This window comes from Prunus mume, linkage group LG2, assembly GCF_029339155.1.
Source record: "Prunus mume cultivar Tortuosa linkage group LG2, ASM2933915v1, whole genome shotgun sequence".
Classification (NCBI taxonomy): domain Eukaryota; kingdom Viridiplantae; phylum Streptophyta; class Magnoliopsida; order Rosales; family Rosaceae; genus Prunus; species Prunus mume.
The window spans coordinates 3500858-3524640 of record NC_142699.1 but is presented as its reverse complement, the minus strand read 5'-3'; the positions used below and the strand labels follow the sequence as shown (position 1 = coordinate 3524640).

At 36.1% G+C, this 23783-nt stretch overlaps 3 protein-coding genes and 1 pseudogene across 5 annotated transcripts; 3 read left to right on the top strand and 1 right to left on the bottom strand.

Annotated features, from left to right (window-relative positions):
- Window positions 1–1550: 1550 nt before the first annotated feature.
- On the top strand, window positions 1551–5036 carry LOC103319344 (uncharacterized; annotated as a pseudogene). The gene is made up of 6 exons (XR_016123813.1): window positions 1551–1770; window positions 1909–1950; window positions 2212–2678; window positions 2844–2993; window positions 3253–3637; window positions 4251–5036. The product of XR_016123813.1 is annotated as an uncharacterized LOC103319344 (transcript).
- Window positions 5037–5338: 302 nt separating this feature from the next.
- On the top strand, window positions 5339–11762 carry LOC103319345 (alpha/beta-Hydrolases superfamily protein). Of its 2 annotated transcripts, none has more exons than XM_008220874.2 (13): window positions 5339–5636; window positions 6049–6165; window positions 6310–6336; window positions 6981–7071; window positions 7420–7463; window positions 8203–8301; window positions 8637–8694; window positions 8812–8864; window positions 8969–9070; window positions 9554–9619; window positions 10033–10154; window positions 10524–10695; window positions 11335–11762. In XM_008220874.2, exons 1-13 carry the CDS (start codon window positions 5514–5516, stop codon window positions 11401–11403), a joined length of 1143 nt encoding a protein of 380 aa, XP_008219096.2. In that variant the 5' UTR covers window positions 5339–5513; the 3' UTR covers window positions 11404–11762. The 2 variants fall into 2 exon arrangements, with proteins under 2 accessions (XP_008219096.2, XP_088901206.1); XM_089045080.1 differs by having other exon boundaries at window positions 6307–6336.
- A 2052-nt stretch (window positions 11763–13814) lies between these two features.
- Window positions 13815–14558, bottom strand: LOC148919438 (uncharacterized). The gene is made up of 2 exons (XM_089046956.1): window positions 14135–14558; window positions 13815–14023 (listed from the first exon to the last, which is right to left on the bottom strand). Exons 1-2 carry the CDS (start codon window positions 14556–14558, stop codon window positions 13815–13817), a joined length of 633 nt encoding a protein of 210 aa, XP_088903082.1.
- Window positions 14559–19439: 4881 nt separating this feature from the next.
- On the top strand, window positions 19440–20264 carry LOC103319343 (ethylene-responsive transcription factor ERF019). Its single transcript, XM_008220870.3, has one exon. It carries the CDS (start codon window positions 19519–19521, stop codon window positions 20017–20019), a length of 501 nt encoding a protein of 166 aa, XP_008219092.1. The 5' UTR covers window positions 19440–19518; the 3' UTR covers window positions 20020–20264.
- Window positions 20265–23783: the final 3519 nt, after the last annotated feature.

Genomic DNA, 23783 nt, shown 5'->3' with positions numbered 1-23783 from the left:
GAAAGATAAATGAACAACCATGATGTACATTGTTCACCCGAATAATTATGAGATGTGTGGGGTCTACTTCAATAATCCGCTCACAGACACATCTCCTTAACTAGGGTACCACAAGGCCCCACCCATAGGACTGAAGAATTTCTCCAAAGTCGACACACGTTTTCACCGACCACATCTCTTTCGTTATTTTGGCCTGCACTTGACTTTTTCTCAGACAATGACTTCGGTTGATGCAAGGACTCGTTTTCTGTATAGTTCAGTCAAAAAACTCAGAAAAAACACCAGTTTCCAATCCAAACCACTCCCTTTGAACCCATGACATTTTCTCTGACTTCCATTTATCTTGTGTTTCAAAGTAATTCTGTTGACACACCATGAGGATAATTTGTTCCTGCAGATAGTGCTTCAATAATCTGCAGCACTTCCATCGAACGTACTTTTGGGTTCTGGACTTGGCAGATTCTCCAAGGCCCTCGAGCTTGTAGCATCTAACTTGGCTTCAAGTTTTTAGAGGTAAATATATTTTGCAGAACTGGTATATATCATGCATGATATGGTTTTGATATTTATATTTATAATGCAACAATTAAAGTAGCATTATTTGTGGAGACAAAATTAAGAGTAATTTGTATGTACATAATTTTAAAATCTAATTCAGCAAAATCACACAGCTTGTTGAGCCATACATTTACATCCATCTATTCTATACACGTTTCTTGGTTCACAAATCTTTCTGGAGCTGAAAATTCTTCCTTGCAAAACTGTAAAACAAATTAACATAGAAAGGGCTTCTTGGAATTTAGGGGTCACTGTATAGAGTCATCTATGTAAGAATCTTTCGACCGTACGAAAGCTTAGCCAGATTTAGAGATCCTGCTATATGGGAGGTGTAAAATGAAAGGCACCAATTGTTGCTGCAATTTACTTTTAGCATTTTGGTAGCATTTTGTTCTTTTACAAAAGGTAGTGAAAGAAAGAGAAAATAATATATAGAATGGAAAATTGTTTTAAAGATATATTTTCTGGGAGCATTTTGTTCTTTCTCATATTCTTCTACTCTATTTCGACTTCTTTAACTGAAATTTGACCACCACATGTTTAAAAATTACTAAGGGCATGTTTGGCAGTGATGTAAAAGATCTCAAAGTGCTTTTAACAACGTTAAGTACTTTTCTGAGTTTATATAAAGTTTTGGGCTCTCTTTGGGAATACGGTCTTGCAATTTGTTTAATTATGTCAATAAGTTGATGATTTCCTGAAGTGATGAAGCAGATGAATTTTCTTCTCCTATCAACACAAGGTAGGTATTATTAAGTTTTCTTGATCCTATTCTGTGAGCAGTTGCTGGTTAGTTCTTCTCTTTCTGAGCTCTATTATGTACTGTCCTTTTTTCAACTCTGATAGTTAATGATTATGCCATTTTACTTGTTATGTATAGTTCCCAACTTCCCTTTTTTCCATATTTAGGTTCTACATTTTTTGCTGTGAGCCTGTGACCAATAAGGAGGATGATGACAGAAGTGGATTCTGCACATGAAACACATGGATAACTTGTGAGCGAGGCTACAGGTCATCCATTGCCACCACCAGACCACGGGACACCAGTTCTAGCACTCTTCAATAGTTTTCGTCAACCTCAAAATTTACAACCCATACCGGCAATACCACCCAAACTTGGTAAATGGGATCAAAGTGCTCCAGCTCAAGTACATACAAATGTATTCACTGAAGTATTAAGAAAAGATCAACAGGATGCTACAAAGATACTAGGTAAGTGTGAGCCTAATAAAACCTCAATGTTTTGGGTCCATTTCAAGTACGTTAACGTTCTTGTAGTTTTGTTTTGTTTTGGATGTACGAATCTTATCAGTGGCTGTTTTTGCTTTGCACTGCGAAATTGAGCTACAGAAACACCAAGCAAGGATGTAGCCAATAACGTTCCAAATTCAGGTGATCCTCATTCAAACTTCATTTCATGCACATTAATTAATCTTCCAACTTTTATAAATGTTTAATGATTCTTATCAGGATTCTTATGTTGATCGATATTTATCGTCTGCGTTTGATTATATTGGCAAGGTATATATAGAATCTTCATTCTAAAATATATAGTTGGGCTAGTTAAATTGCTAATAATATGTAGTTCTTTTGGGTGAATATTTACATGGCATGTTTAAAGCTTGTATGTCCTGATTGTTTGGGTCTTGGCAGAGTTGACAAACACCAACCTAGTTCCCTATGTCATCCTACATCTTGCTGCTCTCAGTGGTGACTGGGATATTGCTAGAAACTTCTTGCAATTAAAGCCACAAGCTGTAAGGGCTAAGATCACAAAGGGTTCAGAAACTGCTCTTCATATTGCAGCTGGGGCCAAACGTACAATATTTGTTGAAGAGCTAGTTAAACGGGTGACATCAAATGACCTCGAATTGAAAATGATGTGGGAAACACCGCTCTTCATTTTGCTGCTGTATCCAGTATCAAAAGAATCACTGAGGTAATGGTGGACAAGAATCCAACACTACCTCAGATCCGAGGTATCAAAGATTTAACACCTCTCCATATGGCCACCTTACTTGGGCACAGGGAGATTGTTTGGTATCTATACGATAAGACAATTTTGATGGACCGTGACCATATGGGGCTTCTTATTTCTGCCATAAGAGCAGATCTTTATGGCAAGTGTAGTATATATATACCTTCATCTTGGTTCCGATAATCTCTTTCCTATGCATACTGTTTTCTGTTGAAACGAATAGAAAAGGACTTAGTATTAGGGTGACCACTTTTGTCATCTAGGATATTATTTTGCGTTCGTGACAATTCTTTCATGGTAATAACAGATGTAGCACTGGATATAATTCAAAAGAACCCTCAGATTGCTTTTGCTCGAGATGAAAATGGAGAGACTCCACTTCATGTAATGGCTCGAAGGCCTTCAGTGTGTTATGGTGGAAGTCAGCTGGGATTCTGGCCACGATGCAAAGGTTCATGTGAGTAAATGACATTTTTTCTCTTGACATTCTATCCTGCTCTTTTACCATCTAAAATTTGTTGGATGTTTCTTAAAGTAGATCATATGTTTCTTACTGAGATATCAATAATTTATGGACTCATTGTTGACATGTTATCGGTACGTTATTCATACGTCCGTCATGCACAGAGAATCTCAACATATATATGTAATCTGAAAATCTCCGCATCGCATAATCGTCCTTTGCTGATAAAAACATGGTTTGCTGTTTTATGCAGTACTCCCCCATACAAAGGCTCCTTACCGAAAAAAGTTAATGCATATGCAAGCCACTCGACTTGTGAAGCAGCTCTGGAAGAAAATTCTGACCTTAAACAGCGACTCTGCGATAAGTGATTTAATTAGAACACCTTCCAGCTTATTGTTTACTGCTGCAGAGTTGGGCAAAATCAAAGCATATTCCACACTGCAGTGATTCACCAACAGGAGAAAGTTTTCAATCTCGTTTATGAATTAGGTGGTCTAAAAGAATTAATAACTTCTTATAAAGATAACTACAATAATAACATGCTTCATTTGGCCGCAAAAGTTGCACCTGTGATTCGACTAAATGATGATACCGGGGCGGCTTTGAAATTGAGAAGCGAGTTGCTTTGGTTTAAGGTGATATTTTTCCCTTCACTGATTGCTTTTTTAGTTAATTTTTCATAACTGTCATCTATGTTATTGGAATTTAGTTTGCTCATGCCATGCAGTTATCTAACTCTAAACTTTTTATTAGGGGAGTGATTGGCTGGTACTAGATACCAATGAACAATGCCTGGTACACTACAGTTATTGATCATAAACCCACATAATATAAAATCAATCTGAAAGATCATCAATTACCAAGTACTGTGTATTGGTAACTAGTTCCAAACAATCTTTATCTTCAAATTATAAGTAAAAGATCGACTTTACTTTTTTAATTAACGGGAAGAGAGGATTGAACTTGGGACCTCTTCTAATATTGGGAAGAGAAGTAGCACTAGACTAGCCAATAGCTAGTGGATAAGATGAACTTTATGAAAGAGCGTTGCTCGAATCATAACTTGATTAGTTGTTGTGATGTTAAACAGAGTCCTTGGACTATACATCCATTTATCAATGTCATTGGCACATAATGATTTTTTTATTCTTTAAAAAATTAAGATTTAATAAGTTCGTATTATTATGTGTTGGATGCTAAATCCAGTTTTTGGTATTTGTCATACTGATACTTCTCAAACAAATTTAGGAAGTGGAGAAAATCGTCCAGCCATTGTATAAAGAAATGAGGAACTCCATGGGGAAAACACCTCAAATTCTATTCACTGAGGAGCACAAGGAATTATTACGAGAAGGAGAAGTGTGGATGAAGGGCACTGCATCGTCATGCATGGTTGTTGCAACGCTCATTGCAACTGTAATGTTTGCTGCTTTCTCCACTGTCCCAGGTGGCAACAACAATGACACTGGTATTCCCATATTCCTTCAATCAATGGCCTTCATTGTTTTTGCCATATCCGATGCTGTTTCGCTCATCTCCTCTGCGGCTTCCATCTTGAGCTTTCTGTCCGTTCTGACGTCGCGCTGTGCCAAAGGAGATGTCCTCCATTCGTTACCCAACAGATTGATCGTAGGGCTTGCAACTCTATTCATCTCCATAACTGCCATGATGATCACATTCGTTGCCACAGTATTTATTGTTCTTGGCTCCGAATTTCATGGCATAAAAGTCCCAATTGCTTTGGTTGCTGGCGTCCCGGTTGGTTTCTATGCCTTGCTACAATTTCCCCTTCTTGCAGATATGATCAGTCATGCTTACATTTCAAGAGTATCTATTCGTCCAAGCAACCATCTTTTGCACTAGTTTCCATGATTAAATTAGTGAGCAGCACTAATTTATTCATTGCGTTTGTCTTAATTTGTGTTTTTATTTTTACAACTATGAACCGAAATTTATGTTTTGCATTGTAAAATTTTAAGTTGTGCAAGGACTGTATCAAAGAAAAGTAAATCGACGAATCACTTATAAGAAGAAGCATGGGAGGTGCTTCTCCTCAGGCTTATTTAGAATTACTCCCGAACAAGCTCATAATCACTTGAAGTGGTTTAAGTGATTTTATGATGCTTCTCCCCTAAGTAATTTGGGCATATCTGGAAATACTACCATTTTTTTATTTTAGAAGTTTGAGAATAGGTATGAAATTGCATTCAAAACCAACCGTGCACCAGTTGAGATTGGACTCAGCATCAGAGGCGCATCCATGTGGCACGATTACGACACTCGGTATGAAGATCACAGCTCAGCAGAGCCGAATAGGCAGTTTGGTCATTTCAAGTGCACTTGGCCAAAAAACGCAAACTTTTAACCCAAAAAAGCAAAACTTGTTCGCGGGACACCGACTTGCTTCCTTCGGTGTCTCCGCCACCGGTTCCCTCTCCTCTTCTGTTTTGGTCCCTTTCTCTCCGCCCAAATTCCTAACATCTCCCATCGCAAAACGCCGTCGTTTCTACAATGGCGGCGATTTCGAATCTTGCCGGTTGTAGTCACGGCGGCAGCTCAGTCAATTTTGGAGAGAGGAGGTTAACTTTTCGACCAACTCCCGCATTGAAGACTCGGATTTCTTGGCCCTCCAAGGTACTTTCCACATTCATATGACTTGAGTTTCAGTACATTTATATGTATATATATTATGATTATATATTTCATCTCAATTATGAAATATATGTACAGAAGTATTATTAGACTGCCCACTTGAACAATGCTACTTTGCCAGACTGAATTTGAACAATTGATTGAGCGAATGGTTGTTTCCCAAGTTTCAAGTGTTGCAATTATTTTATCTAAATTTTGTGTTTTTTAAGCAGAAAAATTGGATCACATTAAAAACAATTTCAAGCAATGAAGGATTTTTTTTTTAACTTTGAGCTACTTTTGGTGTGGACTTTCTAGTAACCTTAAGACTTGTCTATGTATAAGACCGAAATCTGGTTTAATGGTCGCTTTTTTTTTTTTTTTTTTAAACTCCTTTACCTTCTTCTTGTTGTAGAATCCGTTAGCTGTTGGTCACTTGGGCAAGGGACATAAGAATTCTGGTGTTCGTATGGCATTAGTTGATGAGAAGCTGGCTAGAAGCGGAGATTTGCCCAAGCCTTCTGACATCCTGGTATCTAGAACTGCTTGTTTCACACAATGAATTCAAATAAGTTGTAAATATTGGTCCTTTTTCAAATGTAGGTTATGTTAGTCTGAACTTTCAGATTACTTCAGAGAACTTTTACCTAATTAACAGTAATTTTTTTTTGAGCAGGCATTTGATCTTGTTCAAGGAGCTCTTGTAAGTCTTTGTATTCTGTAATCTCCTCATAATATGATATGTAGTGAGTTTATGATTGAGAACTTGATGCCACTGTTGTTTGAGATTATAAAAATTGGAGTTAGACATTTTGAGGAATAGTTATCAGTGAAGAATTGCATTTTCAGAAAAGATTGGATGCTAATAAAAAAAGGGAAGTTTTTTAAAATAAAAAATAAAAAATTCAAACATGAGCCGTGAAAGATTGGCTAGTAAGCACAGGAGTAATTGCTGGGGTCTGAACCTCAGCTCCTTTGGAAAGTTTCTTATCCGATTAAATTTATCTTTCTGTTTCACAGCAATGCTCAATCTAGTTTACAGAGGAAATGACATCCCCTCATTCTCCTTGGCAATTAAATTTTAAAATTACACATCACAGTAATCTATTCTATCATGCTGCACCCTTAAGTTTTCAAATTGATTTAAACTTACATAGTAACCAATAAGAGTCTACCTATTTCAATTTTAAAAAACACCTAAAAGTTAAGGAGCAATCTCATATGCACTAGGGCTTGTCAGGGAATTTAAGAAGTCATGAGGAGGACATGGGAAATAGCTTATTTTTCTCAGTATTACTTCAGTGGGCAATAGGCATAATCACATATCTGAATAGTTCCAGTGTGCAGGTAAAATGGAGTTCGGTTACAGACAGGTCATTACCTGAGCCTCCAACAGCCGTTTTTCTGCATGGTATTCTAGGGTGTAGGAAGAACTGGGGTACGTAGGTTCTTTTCACTTGCTAATATGTCATTTTACCTCCACACTTCTTCAAAATTAGAAGAGAATAATGGGAGGAACATTTTTGGATTCATCTTGGTTACCGGTCAATGCCTTGAAATTGTGAATCTTGGATTCATTTTGGATTCATCTTTGCTTTCTTCTATTGTTCTCCAGTTAAAGCTCCCCTTTGTGTACTCTTCCATAGCCTGTTGGTGTTTTCTCGTATGTTTCTTTTCCATGCGAGATCTCTATGTTATTAGCAACAAGGGGGTGATAGTGGGATTTTCTATTTGTTTCCTGCACATATATAGTTTGGGATTCATTACGTAATTTCTGATATTGCAGGAACCTTTACGAGGAGATTGGCACAAGAATTTCCAACATGGCAGGTATCATCCTTTTGCGTTTGTACTTTCACTTAGATTGAATGGAACATGTTTTATTTGATAAAGGTCATAAAATTTAATTTTCTTACAAAAGTTCCGTTCACAACACTCTGGGATGTTTCCTGTGCAGTATTTTGACCAATTGATTAACCTAAGTGATGCTAATGATTAAACCATTATGCATTTAATTTTACAGGTATTATTAGTGGCCCCCTAAATCCATTGTAATTCTCTAACGACCCAAAAGAAAAAAAAAAAAAAACCAAATGCACCTGGCTTATTTTTCAAATATTCCAACCCTTAGCTTTTATTTAAATTGTTTTCATAGCTTTTATTTAAATTGTTTTCTGGTCCCTGTGATATTTACAGTCCACCTAAAATCCGAGAGCCAAACCTTTAATCAGAAGCTGTAAAATGGCAATTCTACAGCTCAAAGTATACAATCCGTATGCTAAGCCCTAAACCATTCTAAACCCAACACTATCAAGTCCCCATAACTCCTAATAATCGTTTAAAAAAAATTTATTTAAAAACAATATTGTAATTTTCTCTTTTGTTAAAAAAACAAAACAAAAATCCTACTAGTTTTACGAGTGATTCTTTAATCGTATTTGCTGTTTCATCTATTGTCATGTTCATTATATCTGCTTGTAAAGCAGGTTTTTAGCTATATTGCACATGACATTTTGGTATTTGGACATGGTGAGAATCTTACTTCTTCCTCTTTTGTTTGTTGGCAAAGTTTCTGTTAGTGGACCTGCGGTGTCATGGTGATTCAGCATCAATTAAGAAAAGGGGCCCCCATACTGTTTCTTCCACTGCTCTTGATGTCTTAAAACTAGTACGTGTTTCCTGATTACCTACATTATTTTTGAAGAACAAGTTTGTCCCCATGGTCAACATTAAATATATTTTGCTATTTTGAAGTTTCATTTATAGTTGTGAATTAACTTGAACCAAAATTTCAGAGCCTTCATTTGTGATTCTTATGCCTGTATTTCTGTATCATACATACTTGCACGCAACTTTATAATTTTAACATGGCTTGCATGAATAGTGTTGTATACACAGCATTTGAACACCTCCAATGTATGTTTGCATATTCCTGTCTGGTACCTTCCCATGCTCGAGACACTATTTATGTCTTCCGTAATTTTGTTTCTTCTTCCTGTCTAGGTTCGACAGCTTCGATTAACACCTCGGGTTTTAGTTGGCCACAGTTTTGGAGGGAAAGGTAACTTTGGTTAATTTGGCACGTTGCATACCTTTGCTGAGAGTGCTAGTACAACAGTAATTCTTCACCTGCTTAAAATGGATCTGATTTGTAATATGCTTTCTAATTGTCATGTAGTTGCCTTGAGCATGGCGGAGCAAGCTGCAAAGCCTCTTGCGCGACCAGTCAGGGTAAGTAATGGCAATATTGAATATATCGCGGAATGTGTGTGTGTGTGTGTGTGTGTGTCTGTGGACATTATCCTTCGCTTCCTCTTACCAGTTGATTGTTTTAGGTTTGGGTTCTAGATGCTACACCTGGAAAAGTTCGTCCTGGTGGGGATGGGGAAGACCATCCAGAAGAATTGATATCTGTCCTAAGCACACTGCCACAAGAGGTGAATCCATAATCAAACGTTGTTTCCTTCTTTCTTAATATTTTTGGTGCCTGTTAGAGCCAGTCCTTTCATTTTATTTATTTTTGAGAGGATTCTTTTATGATTTATGATCTTTTGTATGCTTTCTCAGCCTTTTTTTTCTATTCTATCCTCTCTCTCCATTTAGAACTCTAACTCTAATTTATATAAGTCAACTTGTTATCAGATCATTGTAAATCGATCTGTTGCTCTTTCTTTGGGTCCTATTGAACCAAAGCTACATTTTTTGTTAACATTTTATTGTAGAAAGAGAGGGGAAGAGAAAGGTGGTGTGCACCTCCCCTAGTTTTCCAAAACCCAAATAGGGTTTCAATCTCACTGTATGTTGCAGATACAATTGTTAATGTGTATCATGCCAAACCTCATTTGTTGAAAAAATGCTTCTATCCTCATTTCTTTCTTTCTGTGTATGATTTTAATTCTACTAATTTTTCTTCAAAGCAGATTTCCTCAAAGCGGGATGTTGTGGATGTTCTAGTTCGAAAAGGATTCTCCAAAGATGTGGCACAGGTATGTCGAACTGTGAGACATGCTTTAATGTACTAATTTGAAGTTTGGGCTCTGAAACTTGTATGTATTGATCATTTTGTTTTTTTACCCAGAGAATTATCGTAATGTGTTGGCTCTTTTGTCATTGCCTCATGTTTCTTTATTGATAGCGCCAATTTAATTTTCATGCTTAGTAGTTGTGCGTTTTTTAGTGTTCCGCTGTCTTTAGCTCATTATTTATGCTGACTTTGGGGAAAAAGATGTTGCTGATCCCATCTAATTCCACTATTCTCTGTCTCTGCCTCCCAGTGTTTTAGCTCTATCATTTTTCATGTTTAATACAAGATTGTTCACTTGTGCCTTGCGGTACACTTGATTTACTTATTTTCTTTGTTTTTTCCTTCTTCTTTTATACTATGTTGTTTCATGTGCAGTGGGTGGTTACTAATCTTCGACCAACTGGTCCTCTTGGTTCATCACCATCAACCTTCTCATGGGTGTTTGATCTCAAGGGAATTTCTGAAATGTATAAATCTTATGAAGAGACAAATTTATGGTAATCACTCCATTTCCTTATTTTCGTGGATTCTTGTCATATGTCATGCAGTAGTCAATACCTAGCTGCTAAATATCTGTCACGTAGTAGTCAATACCTAGCTGCTAAATATCTGTTTAATCGTCATAAATACCACCTACTTGTGCAGCAGAGTCTGCACTGGTGATGTTCTGCCATGAGTGTTACACTAGGGTTTTGGTTGAAAAATCAATTATGAATGTACACCAAACTGCATACTTTTAAATCAATATTCAAATATTGAAAGGAAAAAAGGAAATTCCCATTCTGAAATTGAATGTGCTTCATCTTTTTCCCAATATTTTGAATGTCAAGTTTGCAACTGGCCTTATTTGATTTGGATCATTGTAGGAAAATTGTTGAAGATGTGCCTCGAGGTGTCCATGTGAACTTTTTGAAAGCAGAAAGGAGCTTGCACAGATGGGCTCTAGAAGATCTCCAGAGGATTCATGCTGCTGAGGAGCTTGCTGCTGAAGAGGCAGCTGGAGTTGAAATGCATGTCCTTGAGGATGCAGGCCACTGGGTATGTTGGTTTTACTGTTTGAAGTCAATCTACTAGGGAACGAAATTTGTAACACGTGTCTCTGTATGCCGTGCATGCATATAGGAGATATTGATCACAAGATAGATTGGAATCTTTAGGGGTCCCAAAGAGTCAGTATTGGATGCCAATCCATTTTTGGGGTTTCTTATGGGATATTTGGGTTTATTAGGCTGGTGTTTGTACGGGTATGGGGTTTAGGATTTTAGAATTTAGGGTTTGTACAGGGCTACATTGGTGCTACTGTTATACAGGAGCGACGACAGTGACAATTAGATTGGCGCAATGCCACTGAGTTACATAGGGACAGCTAAGTTGGTCAAACCGGGCACTAAGTTTCAATTAGCAGAATTGGCAGGGAGCTTTTATTACAAAAAGTATAGCTGAATGCTTACGGAAATAAAAATATGCATGAGGGAGCCATAATTAAATGCCTTGAACAAAAAATATATAATTTCTATTCGAAACTTAAACAAAATTAGTCACTCTCTTAATCAATTGAAACGTCAAATTGTTCCAGTTCATTAAAGAACTGAGAGACTCTGCTTGAGGGATAATATTAATTACACATTATTTGTAGCACATTCGCACAGCTGCTCATGTTCATTCTTCCATTTTCAGGTCCATGCAGATAATCCAGATGGGCTCTTTAAGATTCTTTCCTCTTCTTTCCAGCGAGTCAAAACTTGAGGCAGCTTTAGCATGGTCTTACTTGATCAGTTCAGACATAGCAGCATTCTACTGACGGATCACTACACATCGTTTCCATATTTAGTCGTTCAAAGAAAACTGTGTCTCCATTAAATGATTGTATACATCTGTTTGTTTCACATTGATTCTTGTATATCATCGCTCCACTTTTCTTTTTCTTCCCACCTGGTCCTCCGTCCCCTGTTGTCGCCGTTAACAATCAGTAGTGGGAGGAGGGTTTATGTAATTTCAACTTCTTTATGTAATTTCAAGTTCTTTGGATTGGCTAAATGTAAGTATGTATCTAAAACAGGTAACTCTTGAGTATAAATCATTACAGAAGACTAGTATTATTATTATTTTTTTAATCTTACAAACTTCTGTTTCTATACCAAAACAAGTTTTGCACATTCTGGAATTATTGTCAAGACTTCTGACCGTGTGCCGTACCATATTTCTAAGGCCAAATTACATGTTTGGCCTGTCATTTCGGTTACGTTCATTTTAATTTTGGTAATTCTAGTAATGTAGTTTTGTTTAGGGAACAAATCAGATATACATGGCACACCGCACGCTTTAGCTTATATATTTTATTCCTTTCAATTTGGTTCAAATTTTCAATATAAGCTGGCACTTGCATATCTGTTTGATCTTTTAACTAGAAAGACTATACAATAAGAACTGATATTTAATGAGGAAAAACACGTGTCTGTTGTGTTTAATAGGTCATGTTTTTAACAGTATTAATAATTAAACACAAATTCCCAATACTAATCCACAAAAAGCATTGTTGAATCAATAGTAAATACCACTTTGGTTGACCTGAACTTGGCATATGCCGCATTTAGTCATTGACCAATTGGTTGACCTGAACTCGGCATACTTGCTTTCCCATCAACTTCCCATAATCCTACTATAAATAATCGAAAGTCTTACGTAATTGAAATACCTGCCCTAATTTCAAACAGTTTGCAATTCTCATTAAGTGGGCGATAGCTTAAAACAATTGGTAAGGATTAATATTGTCATGTACACTATTAAAGAAAGATCAATCGACATGAGTATCAATCAGTGTTCACAAATAAAGTTTACATTGACACTTTCCGAGTTCGTAGTAGGAAGGCAAAATGGGTCAAGGGATTGCAATGGCCAACCCTAATGAGAAAGGAGAAATATTGGAACAAGGAAGCAAACAAGTACAACGTTTGTGTTTCACAAAATTAAACAAGATTGTATTTTTTTGGGTAAGTTTTCCTCATCAATATGTACACACTACAAACGTTGTTTTTGCCAACCAACTAAACTCTATGCATCCCCAAATGCCAAATTCAACTCTTGTTCCATGGGTCCCTAGTCAAAACAGTGCTTCTTCTTCTTCTTCCTAAGTGCCAACTATTTCAATCAATGCAATATTCAAATTCCTACAAGTGGCATTGATGGACTTTTTACCAACAGCCAGAAAACGTTGACACAACCGACTCTAAAAAGGTGTTTTTTGTCTACCTGTATAAATTATTGAGATGGACTTGTTCAGGGGAGTTCTTAAAATCAAGGCGTCCACATGTTCAACCAGATAATGTAGGCATTTAATGTGACAAGGGAGGCATAGAATTGATCAAACAAAATATATAAGAATTTAATTATGTTCATTCAACATTTTCTTCTTCTCCGGCCAAAAAATAAAACATTTTTCAACTCCTTTAACTACCTAATAAATGTTATGGGATTCACAAGAGTTAAAGAATTTGAAAATAAAAAGTTGACAATGAAATTGTTTTACCCTTAGAAAATTGTCTCACTTAACCTCCTGAATCTCTAAAGATTCATGAAAATTTCTCACTTTACCACTTTTATCCATTTCTGTCCACAAAATCGTTAAATTTGCCTCTCTCTCTCTCTCTCTTACCCTCACTCTCTTTGCCTCTATCTTCTCTCCCCGACCCAACCTAACCCTCCCTCGAATTACATAACCCCGACCCTAATTTTGTCCACAAAACAGTAATTACCTTGATGTCATTAATCTTTAATATATATAAAAATTATGTCATGTTGCCAACAGGGTCTAGCCCAGTGAAAAAGGCATTGACTTGCAAACAAGTGGTCTCAGATTCGAACTTCAATGACACCTTGGTATTGTATGTATGTGAGAAACCCAACACCCTTTTTAATTTAGACTACTGTTAAAAAAAAATATTTTATGTGGTTTTGTGAACTTATTTGTTTACTTATTTATTTATTTATAAATGACATGACCGGTGTGTGTAGAGCACCATATGAGTATGAGCAGGGACGGATCCAGGAATTTTCCTTGCAGGAGTCAACGTCTAAAAGAGTAAAAACTTTATATACAAAAATAAACCCATAAAAATGAAACGATAATTTATAATTCATAATTAATAGAAAAACCCACATTACAATTGTCCACGACGAGTTTTCATGTTCTGAAAACGTTCCATTATAGTTTCATTATCAATACAAACAAATACATCTTTCTCAATATAAACAAGTAAGCTATCACTCAACCATTGATCTCCCATTTGGTTGCGAAGTGGACCCTTGATAACATTCATAGCAGAAAATGCTCTCTCCACTGAAGCAGTTGCAACTGGTAAAGTTAAGGCTAATGTCAGAAGCAAATAGACATAATTAAATGTTCTCTGCAACCCTTTCTACACCATTTTTCTTGCAAGGGCACCAATCCCTTTTAATTGAGAAAATTCGCTTCTCGTACGCATATGATGAATATAAATCCCAAGTTGATATTCAAGTGCCAAGAGGTCTCGAGGAGTAAATTCTTGTGGATAAAATTCAGCAAAACGAAGAAGCTTTTGTTTGTCAAAAGCTATGAATGAATCATTCGGACTCAAACATGCCAAACAAAGAAGCAACTCAGTATTTACCTCACTAAAGCGATGATTTAGTTCTGCAAGTTGCCACTCAATGATTTGAATGAAGATGTCCACACGATAATGATGGATTTGTGTTATTCTAGAAGCTCTGCGATGTGATCTCCACTGAGCTACATATGCATCATCCATGCTTGGAACCTCAATATTATGTTTACCACAAAAGGAAAATACTTGATCAAGTAAGGCTTCAAATCCATTATCTCTCATATCTTGTAGTGTGTCCTTGCAATCTTTAACTAAAGACATTGCATTCCCAATATGTTAGTCTTTTCTTTGTAATGCTTGTGATAAATCATTTCCCTTGTTGTTTGAAGTGTCACTGGAGCATTTTCCAATACAACAGCTTTAACTTTCTCATCATGATCAACAAGAAATTGTAAGAGTTCTACATAATTTCCCTTGTTGTTTGAAGTGTCACTCTCATCATTGCCACGAAAAGGAAGACCTTGCTTCAACAAAAATCTCACACAATCAAGAGAAGCTGTCAAGCAAATACGATAATCAATGCGAGCTTGGTCTGATTACTTTACAAAACTGTTTGGATGTGTTGCTTCTGATTCATAAGATCCACACAATATTGTCTAGATTGCTTATGAACACTCCCAACACCTCCAACATGCTGTCTAATTTTATCTTTCTTCTTCCAATTTCTAAAACCCACCTCGGTGAAGACATCGCTACAGCCTTGACCAATTTTGAAATTGGATTTGAAAAGATAACAATAAAGGCAAAATGCCGCATCTTTACTAATATTGTACTCCAACTAGTCAAACTCATCAAACCACTTGACATTAAAACGTTGATCATACCCTGAAAGATCGGTTTGTGGAAATGTGTGATCCTTAGGTTGACATAGACCCTTTTGTAGATATGCTCTTCGAACTTCATCTCGAATGTTAGGATCATAATCCAACATTTGAGGTCGAAGTCCAGGGTCTGCAGGAAGATTAGCCAATACATCTTGCAACTCACTTTCTTTCGAACTACCCACCACATATCTTGAAATACCCACATCTCTTACACTTGAACTACTCACATTATCCGAACTAGAGGTAGTTGATGAAAACTTTCTCTTAAAATATCGTTCCATAACCTGTTTGGGTAGAAATAATCAATGAAGCATACAATCTAACTAACAAATACAAATAAAATCTATTTATAAAAATCCCTAATTTATTCAAACAACCAAAATAAAATCACAACAACCAATAAAACAAAAATATACAAGAATCTTTAGTAATTAACAAACACAAAAACTAATCCAATATACCAAGATATAATCTAACTAAAGCATATACAATCTAATTATATAAAAAATAACCCTAATTTATTCAAATTAACTAACCAAAATAAAAACTCAACAAAATAACTAATCAAGAGAATATCAAACATATAAGAATATTTATTAATTTGTTAAAGCATAAAGAGATTAGAAATTAGGATAACATACTTTCAAATTTGAGGGACAATGAAAAATCCACCTTTGAAATCAAATTGAATTTGGGGCTGATTTTTTTGCTTTGTTGTTGCCACCACTATGAGGATGTCGCCGCTGCCGGATGGGGTGGTTGGATTGGATTGGTTGAAGAAGTTGAAGGTTGGTTCAATATGATTTGGGGTTTAGCAATTGAAAAAAAGGAATTGAAACTGATTTGGGAGAGGAGAGTATCGGGCTCCCAAAACGACGTCGTTTTGGCCAGGTTTATAAAGAGAAAAAAAAACTCATTAGTAGAACGACGTCGTTTAGACGTTGAGGGGAGAAAAAAAAAAAAGAGGAGCGCGCAAGTAGCGCTGGAGCAACCAAGTCTACCTCTTTGGAGACTTTTGTCAAACACTTTGCAGGGGTCAATTTTCTCCCCTTTAATGGCAAATTTTAGAGGTTGCAGGGGTCACTTGACCACCCTTGCTCCTCTGTTGATCCTTCCTTGAGTATGAGGATATTACGACTGGCATATGCTGTTATAAACGGATGATGCACAACATGATGTTATGAAGTGGTCACCTCATATAACAGTAAAGTTTAGTTAGGATTTTTCTTCTTTAATGTCAAATTTTGAAAGGATTTAAAGTCAAAATTCTGTTATGCTTGCGTAAAAAAGAGTCATTTCTTTTTTCTTTTCTTCTTTATACAAACGATATTTTAATTTAATTTAATTTGAATTACGAGTTGAGTATAGAGTGAATCACCTCTTCACAAACAAAAATTTTCCTTTGACTAAAAAGTTGAGGCATGCCAAGACCCGACTTTACTTTTATATTAATGGCACGTCATTTTCCTCTATGACTATCACTTTTTCAAGTTTTTAAAAAGAAAAAACAAAGATAAATGATAAAATAATGGATGCTTTCGCAGTTTTCCTCATCGTTTAGAAGTCACATAGGATTGATGAGGCATTGGCTTAGACATGCTCTGAGTCTTTGAGATACACACGTGTTAAGCTTTGCGAAGCAAATCCGCAGAGGAGCCCTAATCTCAGTGCAGCATGCATTGATTGACCAATTGGTTGACCTGAACTTTGCATATATATATATATAAAGCCTTTCTTGGTTTCGCATCAAATTCTCATAGTGGGAAAGTCTTACGTAATTCAAATACCTGCCCTAATTTACAAACACTTCATATTTATTCCTTGCAATTCTCATTAAGCAGGCAATAGCTTAAAACAATTAGTTTAAGGATAAATATTGTCACGTGCACAACCCTTAATTTTTTATTTATTTCTAAGACACTACTGAAAAAAAGGTCAATATAGACACCGGTATTTATGCGCGCGATATACTATATAAGACACTCCTTTAATATAGTGTGCGTGGAAAGTCCAATTCAAACTCTATTTGCGGGGCACGAATGCCCTGTCTATTAGTAGCCAAAGTAAACATCACATTTGAAAACATCGTTTTTGAAATAGTAATCCCAACAAGACTCGTCCAAAAGTATACTACTACTAGTGGCAAGGAAAAATGGGTCACGAGATTACAATGGAAATACTGAAACAAGAAATCAAACAAAATTTGAAGTTGAACGTTGTGTTTCACAAAACTAAAACAGGATTCTACTTTCTTTTTTGGGTTTCCACACCAACGTACACTACATAAACTGGTTTAGCCAACCAACTAAAAAGCCAAATTCAACTCCCCTTCCATGGGTCCTTAGTCAGAAGTCCAAAACTGTATTTGTCTTCTTCTTTCTTGTAAGTGGCCAGTATTTCGGTAAGTGCAGGCATTTAATGTGACAAGGGAGCCATAGAATTGATCAAACCAAATCTATAATTATGCTAATTCAACATTTTTCTTCTTCTCCGGCCAAAAAATAAAACATTTTTCTTCTCGCAAAAATGACCTATAAATGTTTTATAGGAATAAATAAATAAATAAATAAATAAAAATAAATAAGTTTACAACACCACCAAGACCAAGGTATCATTTATGTGGTGCATATGATGTTATGCAAGGATATGATGCACAACATGATGTGAAGTGGTCATCTCATATAACATTAAAGTTTTGTTTGGACCTTGTTTGCTTTGAATTTGAAGTCAAAATTGTGAAAGGAATTGAGAATAAATATGTTAACGTTTCATCTGAAAAATCAATGTCTAGAGTATCCCATCTAAAGAAGTCAATTTGAAAGGAGAGGGAACTCTCAAACACAATATCTAGCTACCATAAATAAATAAAGTTTTACAACAAAAACTTCATTGCTATGGCAATAAATAATTGTTATAGAGTTTTTAACAATAATAATACCTAAACTTATACTCGGGTTTCATTTTGTTCGTCTAACTCGTTTTTTTTGTTTCAGTCATCCTCTAACTCTAGAATGTGTGCGAATTTTATCATTCCATCAAATTCCATTCATTATTTCATGTATTTGAGGGGGTAAAACCATGAAAAATGTGTTATAATTTTCCCTAATCATGTATTTAAGGGGGTAAAACCATGAAATAAATTAACAGAATATGTGTTTCATGAATTTTATCATTCCGTCAAATTCCATTAATTATTTCCTGTGTTATAATTTTATCATTCCATCAACTTGTTTTTTTATATATGGAAAAAAATGATGGAATTTTATGGAATAACGAAACTGAAACATGTGCGAGAGTTGGAAGACGGGAAAATAAATAAATATTTTAAATGATCAAAATAAAACTCTAATATAAAATAAGAGAATATTGTGCTTAAAAACCCGAATTATTAAAATTAATTTTTTAAAAATATATTATAATAAAAAAAAAAGAAAAAAAAAGGGTAAGTGCATGATTGAATTTGTGTGGTATTGGTCTTTGAGGTGTCTGCCGGCTTCTCGATGACCCGTTCTTCGGGCACAGCTGTTTACCTGTCTTCAGCTTCGTTTCATCTAAAACACCGACGTGGGAAACGGTTGATGACGTCATGGCTTAGGTAAGCACTGAAAAAAAACCCCCAGCTCACGCGCCCAACTGTCAACGTCCACATCAAACTCTCCAATTCTAAGGTGTTTTGTTTTCCACGACGTGGGTTTTTCTCTGCCTTTAAAATTTCTCAAACCCCCTTGATGTTTTCTGACGTGGCTTTCCACTCTCAAATTCAAACTTGGGCCTTTTGTATTGCCTCTTTGATGGGATTTCAAATTCCGTAAACACGTGTTTCTCTGTAGGCAACAAGATAGAGACTTGAGAAGAAGCCTTGATGTTAAGTGTGTGAAAAAAAACGTGCATAAAATACGTATGCAATATGAAATAATTAGGCTATTAGATAAAAATTTAAAATAATTTATTCAATTTTGTTTTGTTTTGTTTTTTTCAAATAGAATGTGCAAAATGCAGATAAAATACACAAATATTATGTATATTATTGCAAAATATTCAAAAAACGGGTATTATTCGTAAACAACAGTTATGTACGTACACGAATAATACATTTTTGTTATAATTTTCTTTTTTGTATGTATTAAATGCCATGTTTACCTTTCACTCAACTTGCTTAAGATATTTTTTTTTCTCCCCACTTGGATTGGAAACCACACCGTCCAATATAATTTTGGATGGTGAAACTCCCTCTTACTTTGACCATTGAAAATTTTGACCTTCGCCTGTACGTCTGACTTTCTCCCTGTTCAACCTATTTAAATACTTCTTCCCACTTCTTTTTTCTTCATCCACAAAAACAGTCACCACCACGTTTTCAAAATCGTTTTTCCAAACAGGACAAGCTTAAGATCATCATGAGTTACAGTTCAGAAGAAAGCAGCAGCAGCCCGGGCACTGGACAACGGAAGTTCAAGGGGGTGCGGCAAAGAAAATGGGGCAAGTGGGTGTCTGAAATTCGAGTCCCGGGGACGCAGGACCGGCTCTGGTTAGGCTCTTTCTCGTCCCCGGAGGCGGCCGCGGTGGCTCGGGACGTTGCGTATTATTGCCTACGTAGGCCGTCGACCTTGGAAGGGCTTAACTTTCCCTTGGTGTTGCCGTCTTCAGTTCATGCTGATATGTCGCCGAGGTCTATACAGAAGGCAGCTTCGGATGCTGGCATGGCAGTTGATGCTCAGTTGGTGGCTAACAGGTCACCGCAGGCAGGTGGCAGGCAGAGCTACAATGGAAGTCATGGGGTTGAGAGTGAGGTTTGGGAAGACATGGGAGAGAGTTCTAGGAACAACTGGGGAGGGCATATGGGATCTGGCAATGGGTGCGAGGATTTGAGCATCTCCATTGAAGATTATGATCTCTAAGTTTGGTTTTGGGTTTTGTCATATGTATTAGAAATTAATTTAGCATGAACCTCTTAGGTTTTAGGTTCGATTTTCTCGTCTCTAATATCGCTTGTATAAAAAAAAATATATAATGAAGCTTTACATGTACACTGTGTATACAGTAGATTTGGTAGAATAAATGTATAGCAGTATATCCCACTCAGTATAGTCCGCATATATAAAGTCTATGCTCAGGGAATGGAGTGATTATGATTTCACGGAAAGCTAGTTTTGAAATTAACACAAGGCTTTGACCAAAAAAAGAAGTTTTTACCAATAGCATGGGCAAAGGCACGTGCCTTTATTATCATTTGGAACAACTTTAACACTTCAGCTAGATATTTGATGGATATACTTTGTTTTTTTTTTTGTCGGAATATATCTCATGGTAAATTTAAGAGTTAGGTTTTAATTATGCAGATTGAATATATGTGATTAGAATTATATATACATAGTATTTTTACAAATTTATAAATAAACTCAATCCTAGACATGTATTTATAAAAAAATTCAAACACTATTTAAACATAGAAACACATCCAAAATTAACTCCAAAGTCAACAATTGTATATTTTTTGGGTGTGTTTATAAATGAGTTTGAGTGTGTGTAATGATGGGTTTTGGATGTGTTTATAAAGTGTTTTGGGTGTTGGATTTTTTTATAATTTCAGCTCTCATTTTGGATGTTTTAGTGAAACTCCCTAATATTTTCTCATTTATACGTCTATACATTATTGTCATATAAATGTCATTATAAATAAATAAAAAAAGTAGAGAGAAATAATCAAAAATACACGGCATCCGAATAGCCGCATAAAAGAAGTATATAACCAGAATGAATTATAACGACAATTAGGATGGAATATGGTGAACCTTTTAAATATCAAAGTCAAGAAACAAAGCCTGAACCTTAATAAGATGACTACCTGATTATGAGGCTTTGACCTCGTCAATCAATCTCTCCAACCAAATTAAATAAGAGAGTTGCTATTTCTTCTCACTTATTCTATTTTTTCATCTACTTGTTGAGAGCCAAAAAATATATGGTTGGGCCCGAATAAATTATCAGCCCAAAACAACGATCCATTAGCACAAAGCAGAGTGCACAGAACCCTACCACATGCGAATTACAGTTCACGTGCCACGCTAAATAAATAAATTCGCTCGGGGTTGAGATAAAATATACCGTGTTTACAGGCCCATGCAAAAATAAGCATCGCAGGATGATAAGCAAGTGGGCCATGCCAAGCACGAAATCATTATCGCACACCCAACTATGCTACAAGCAAGTGGGCCCAAGCCACTCAAAAAAAATTCGGGCTTGCTTAAGTGGGTTGTGGTATGGACGGTAATAAATCAACATGAGACCCATTGATGGGCCGAGAAATGGAAAGTCTCGGGTTGCTTGGGAGCCTCGAGACTCAAGGCCCATTTCTTAGGCCCAAACATGTAGGTAAGCACAAGAGAGAAAAGTAGCCCAAAAGCCCAAGCAAAATAACCCAACCAAAAAATAAGCCCAATCAAGAGGCCCAATGTTTCACAAAAGCCCATTTGCTTAGGAAACCACCTTGGCCCTTATAAAATCCCAAAATAGCCCACAAAAGCTTCAGCTCTCTTGAAAAACATAAAACACGTGAAGGAGGTTGGCAGACTCATCAAGCAAAGCTGCTGGGAGCAAGTTCCAAGCCAAAGACGCCCAAAGAACTAAGGAATGCTGGCCTGCACACTGTCAAAAGCACCCCTTAGACCAACATATATTCTCATTTCCTTTCCTTAATCAGATTTAGCCAAGGCAGGGGAAGGAAAGAAGAAAAAACAATAACCAAGAAGGGAAGCTCCCACTGCGCAGCTGCGGGAAAGGGGGACATTGAGCTCCCAAATCTCCTGAATTCAAGCAAATAAACATATGCAATTTTTGCCAAGATAGGGAAGTCAAAGAAGAGGAGGAGAAAAGAGGAAAAAGTTTAGCCAAAATAAGTAGAAGCCATTAAGGTTTCTTGAAGAATGGTGATTTTCAGATGCTATAAATTGAGGCTTCCCCTATCCAACAGAGGCAACTCAAAAAAATTCAGGGAGCAAGTTTTCTCTCTAACTTGCAAAAATCTAACTACCTCGTGCATTGTTCACTTTTTTCTCCAATTTGTTTTTCTGACAGCTGCCAGAAGAACTCTGCCTTTCTTTTTCCTCTTTCCCAGTCAAAATTCCTCACAAAACACCTCATTCCTTATCTTAATACTTTCTTTTCTCATAGACCAAGCCTAACCTCTCTCTTAGTGCTAAACTTATATTGGTTTTGCTCTCATGCCACATGCCACTCATGTTGAGTTAAAAGACTATTTGAAAGCATGCTAAAATTATCTGTAAGTCACCATTATTCTGATCCGTGAAGATAACCAAAATATCTCCTAAGATTTTGCTACTCTTTCGAGGTATTTTGGGGCTTAATTTTCGAACCCAGGCAAAGGGGACAGTCTCCTTAGTCCGCTTTTTTACAGCTGCCCAGCCCATTAGCTGCAGGAAGAAAAAGTCCCCTACACTACTTTATTTTCAAAATTTTAAAGATAAATTTACTCTTTTGTAAAATTACTTCTAAGACTTAGGAGGGCACACATTTTCACACACAATAAAACACACTTTTAACACCATTAGATTCATCTACTATCAAGGTTCAGATTATGGACTTATAAAATAATAATTAATGTTATTTTTGTCCATTTTTCGACTTTTTTTTTGGAAAATGAATTGGTCTCTCCTAAAATCGTACTTTCTCTCTCCACTTTCTCGTTATCTTCTCTGACTCAAAAGCTGAAAGAGAAGAACTTTCTAACCCACCAGAGCATGTCTAAACTAAAATCACCCTGAGATGATTAATTTCTTAAAATAAAAAAAATAGCCGTAAAAAATTCACATAAGACTTTTTCCAGCAGGATCATGCTGTCAACAATATATGTAATTGGATTGGGGCTATCCTGCAAACATTGAACACAGCTTTAATGGCGCGTGCTCTGTTACATCCTTCTAGGTCAGGAAAAATTTATTCTCTTACATGTTTATAATTTTCTCTTTCCTGTGACATCCTTGTATGCGTTTTTCTTCTCCTCTAAACCATCCTAGTCCAAGTCTGGTGGTGGTATGGCTTTTCCATTTATCCTGGAATTTCATGCTCAATAAAGAATTTTAATGACATTAGTTCCCCTTTTTTCTTTTTTCTTTTCCTCTCATCTTTATTATTAAAATTAGAGCACTTTGATGTTCACGATGATATTATTAAAGAAACAAAAATTTATAAGTGAATTTTTAATCTCGGTAGTTGAATTGAATGAATGTTAATCTATTGGTTAAAAAAGTGTCATAATAGATACACAATGATATTTAGTTTGCTTGAATTAATAATTAAAGGGTATTTTAGAGATAATGGTGGGTGGAAAGATATGATTGTGTTTTTTCAAATTTATATAGTGGGTGAGAAAATAAGATGGGTGAAAAAAATAAAACAAGAGGGTGGAAATAGCAGCACTCTTAAATAATCAATACAAGGTGGATTTTCACTTCAATCAGTAACTAGAGGCCCATCCGTGTGGCAACCACATGCATACCCAGCCTAGAGGCATTCATGAAAACAATAAAATCTATCCTTATTATGGAAGACTTTCATCAATCTCAAGTGTATATTAAAGAAAGTTGCGGTTCCATTCAAAAGAATCATTTGATAATATGAGAGTAGTCTAACCCCTTATAAGACG

What these genes read in the sequence shown, in the direction of transcription:
- LOC103319343 (XM_008220870.3), top strand. Translation starts at nt 19,519, where the DNA reads ATGAGTTACAGTTCAGAAGAAAGCAGCAGCAGCCCGGGCACTGGACAA.
- LOC148919438 (XM_089046956.1), bottom strand. Translation starts at nt 14,558, where the DNA reads ATGTCTTTAGTTAAAGATTGCAAGGACACACTACAAGATATGAGAGAT. An exon ending in GATTTATATTCATCATATGC is followed by an intron (nt 14,024 to 14,134) that starts GTACGAGAAGCG and finishes TTCTGACATTAG; the next exon opens with CCTTAACTTTACCAGTTGCA.
- LOC103319345 (XM_089045080.1), top strand. Translation starts at nt 5,514, where the DNA reads ATGGCGGCGATTTCGAATCTTGCCGGTTGTAGTCACGGCGGCAGCTCA. An exon ending in ATCTTGTTCAAGGAGCTCTT is followed by an intron (nt 6,337 to 6,980) that starts GTAAGTCTTTGT and finishes TCCAGTGTGCAG; the next exon opens with GTAAAATGGAGTTCGGTTAC. An exon ending in AAGAATTTCCAACATGGCAG is followed by an intron (nt 7,464 to 8,202) that starts GTATCATCCTTT and finishes TTGTTGGCAAAG; the next exon opens with TTTCTGTTAGTGGACCTGCG.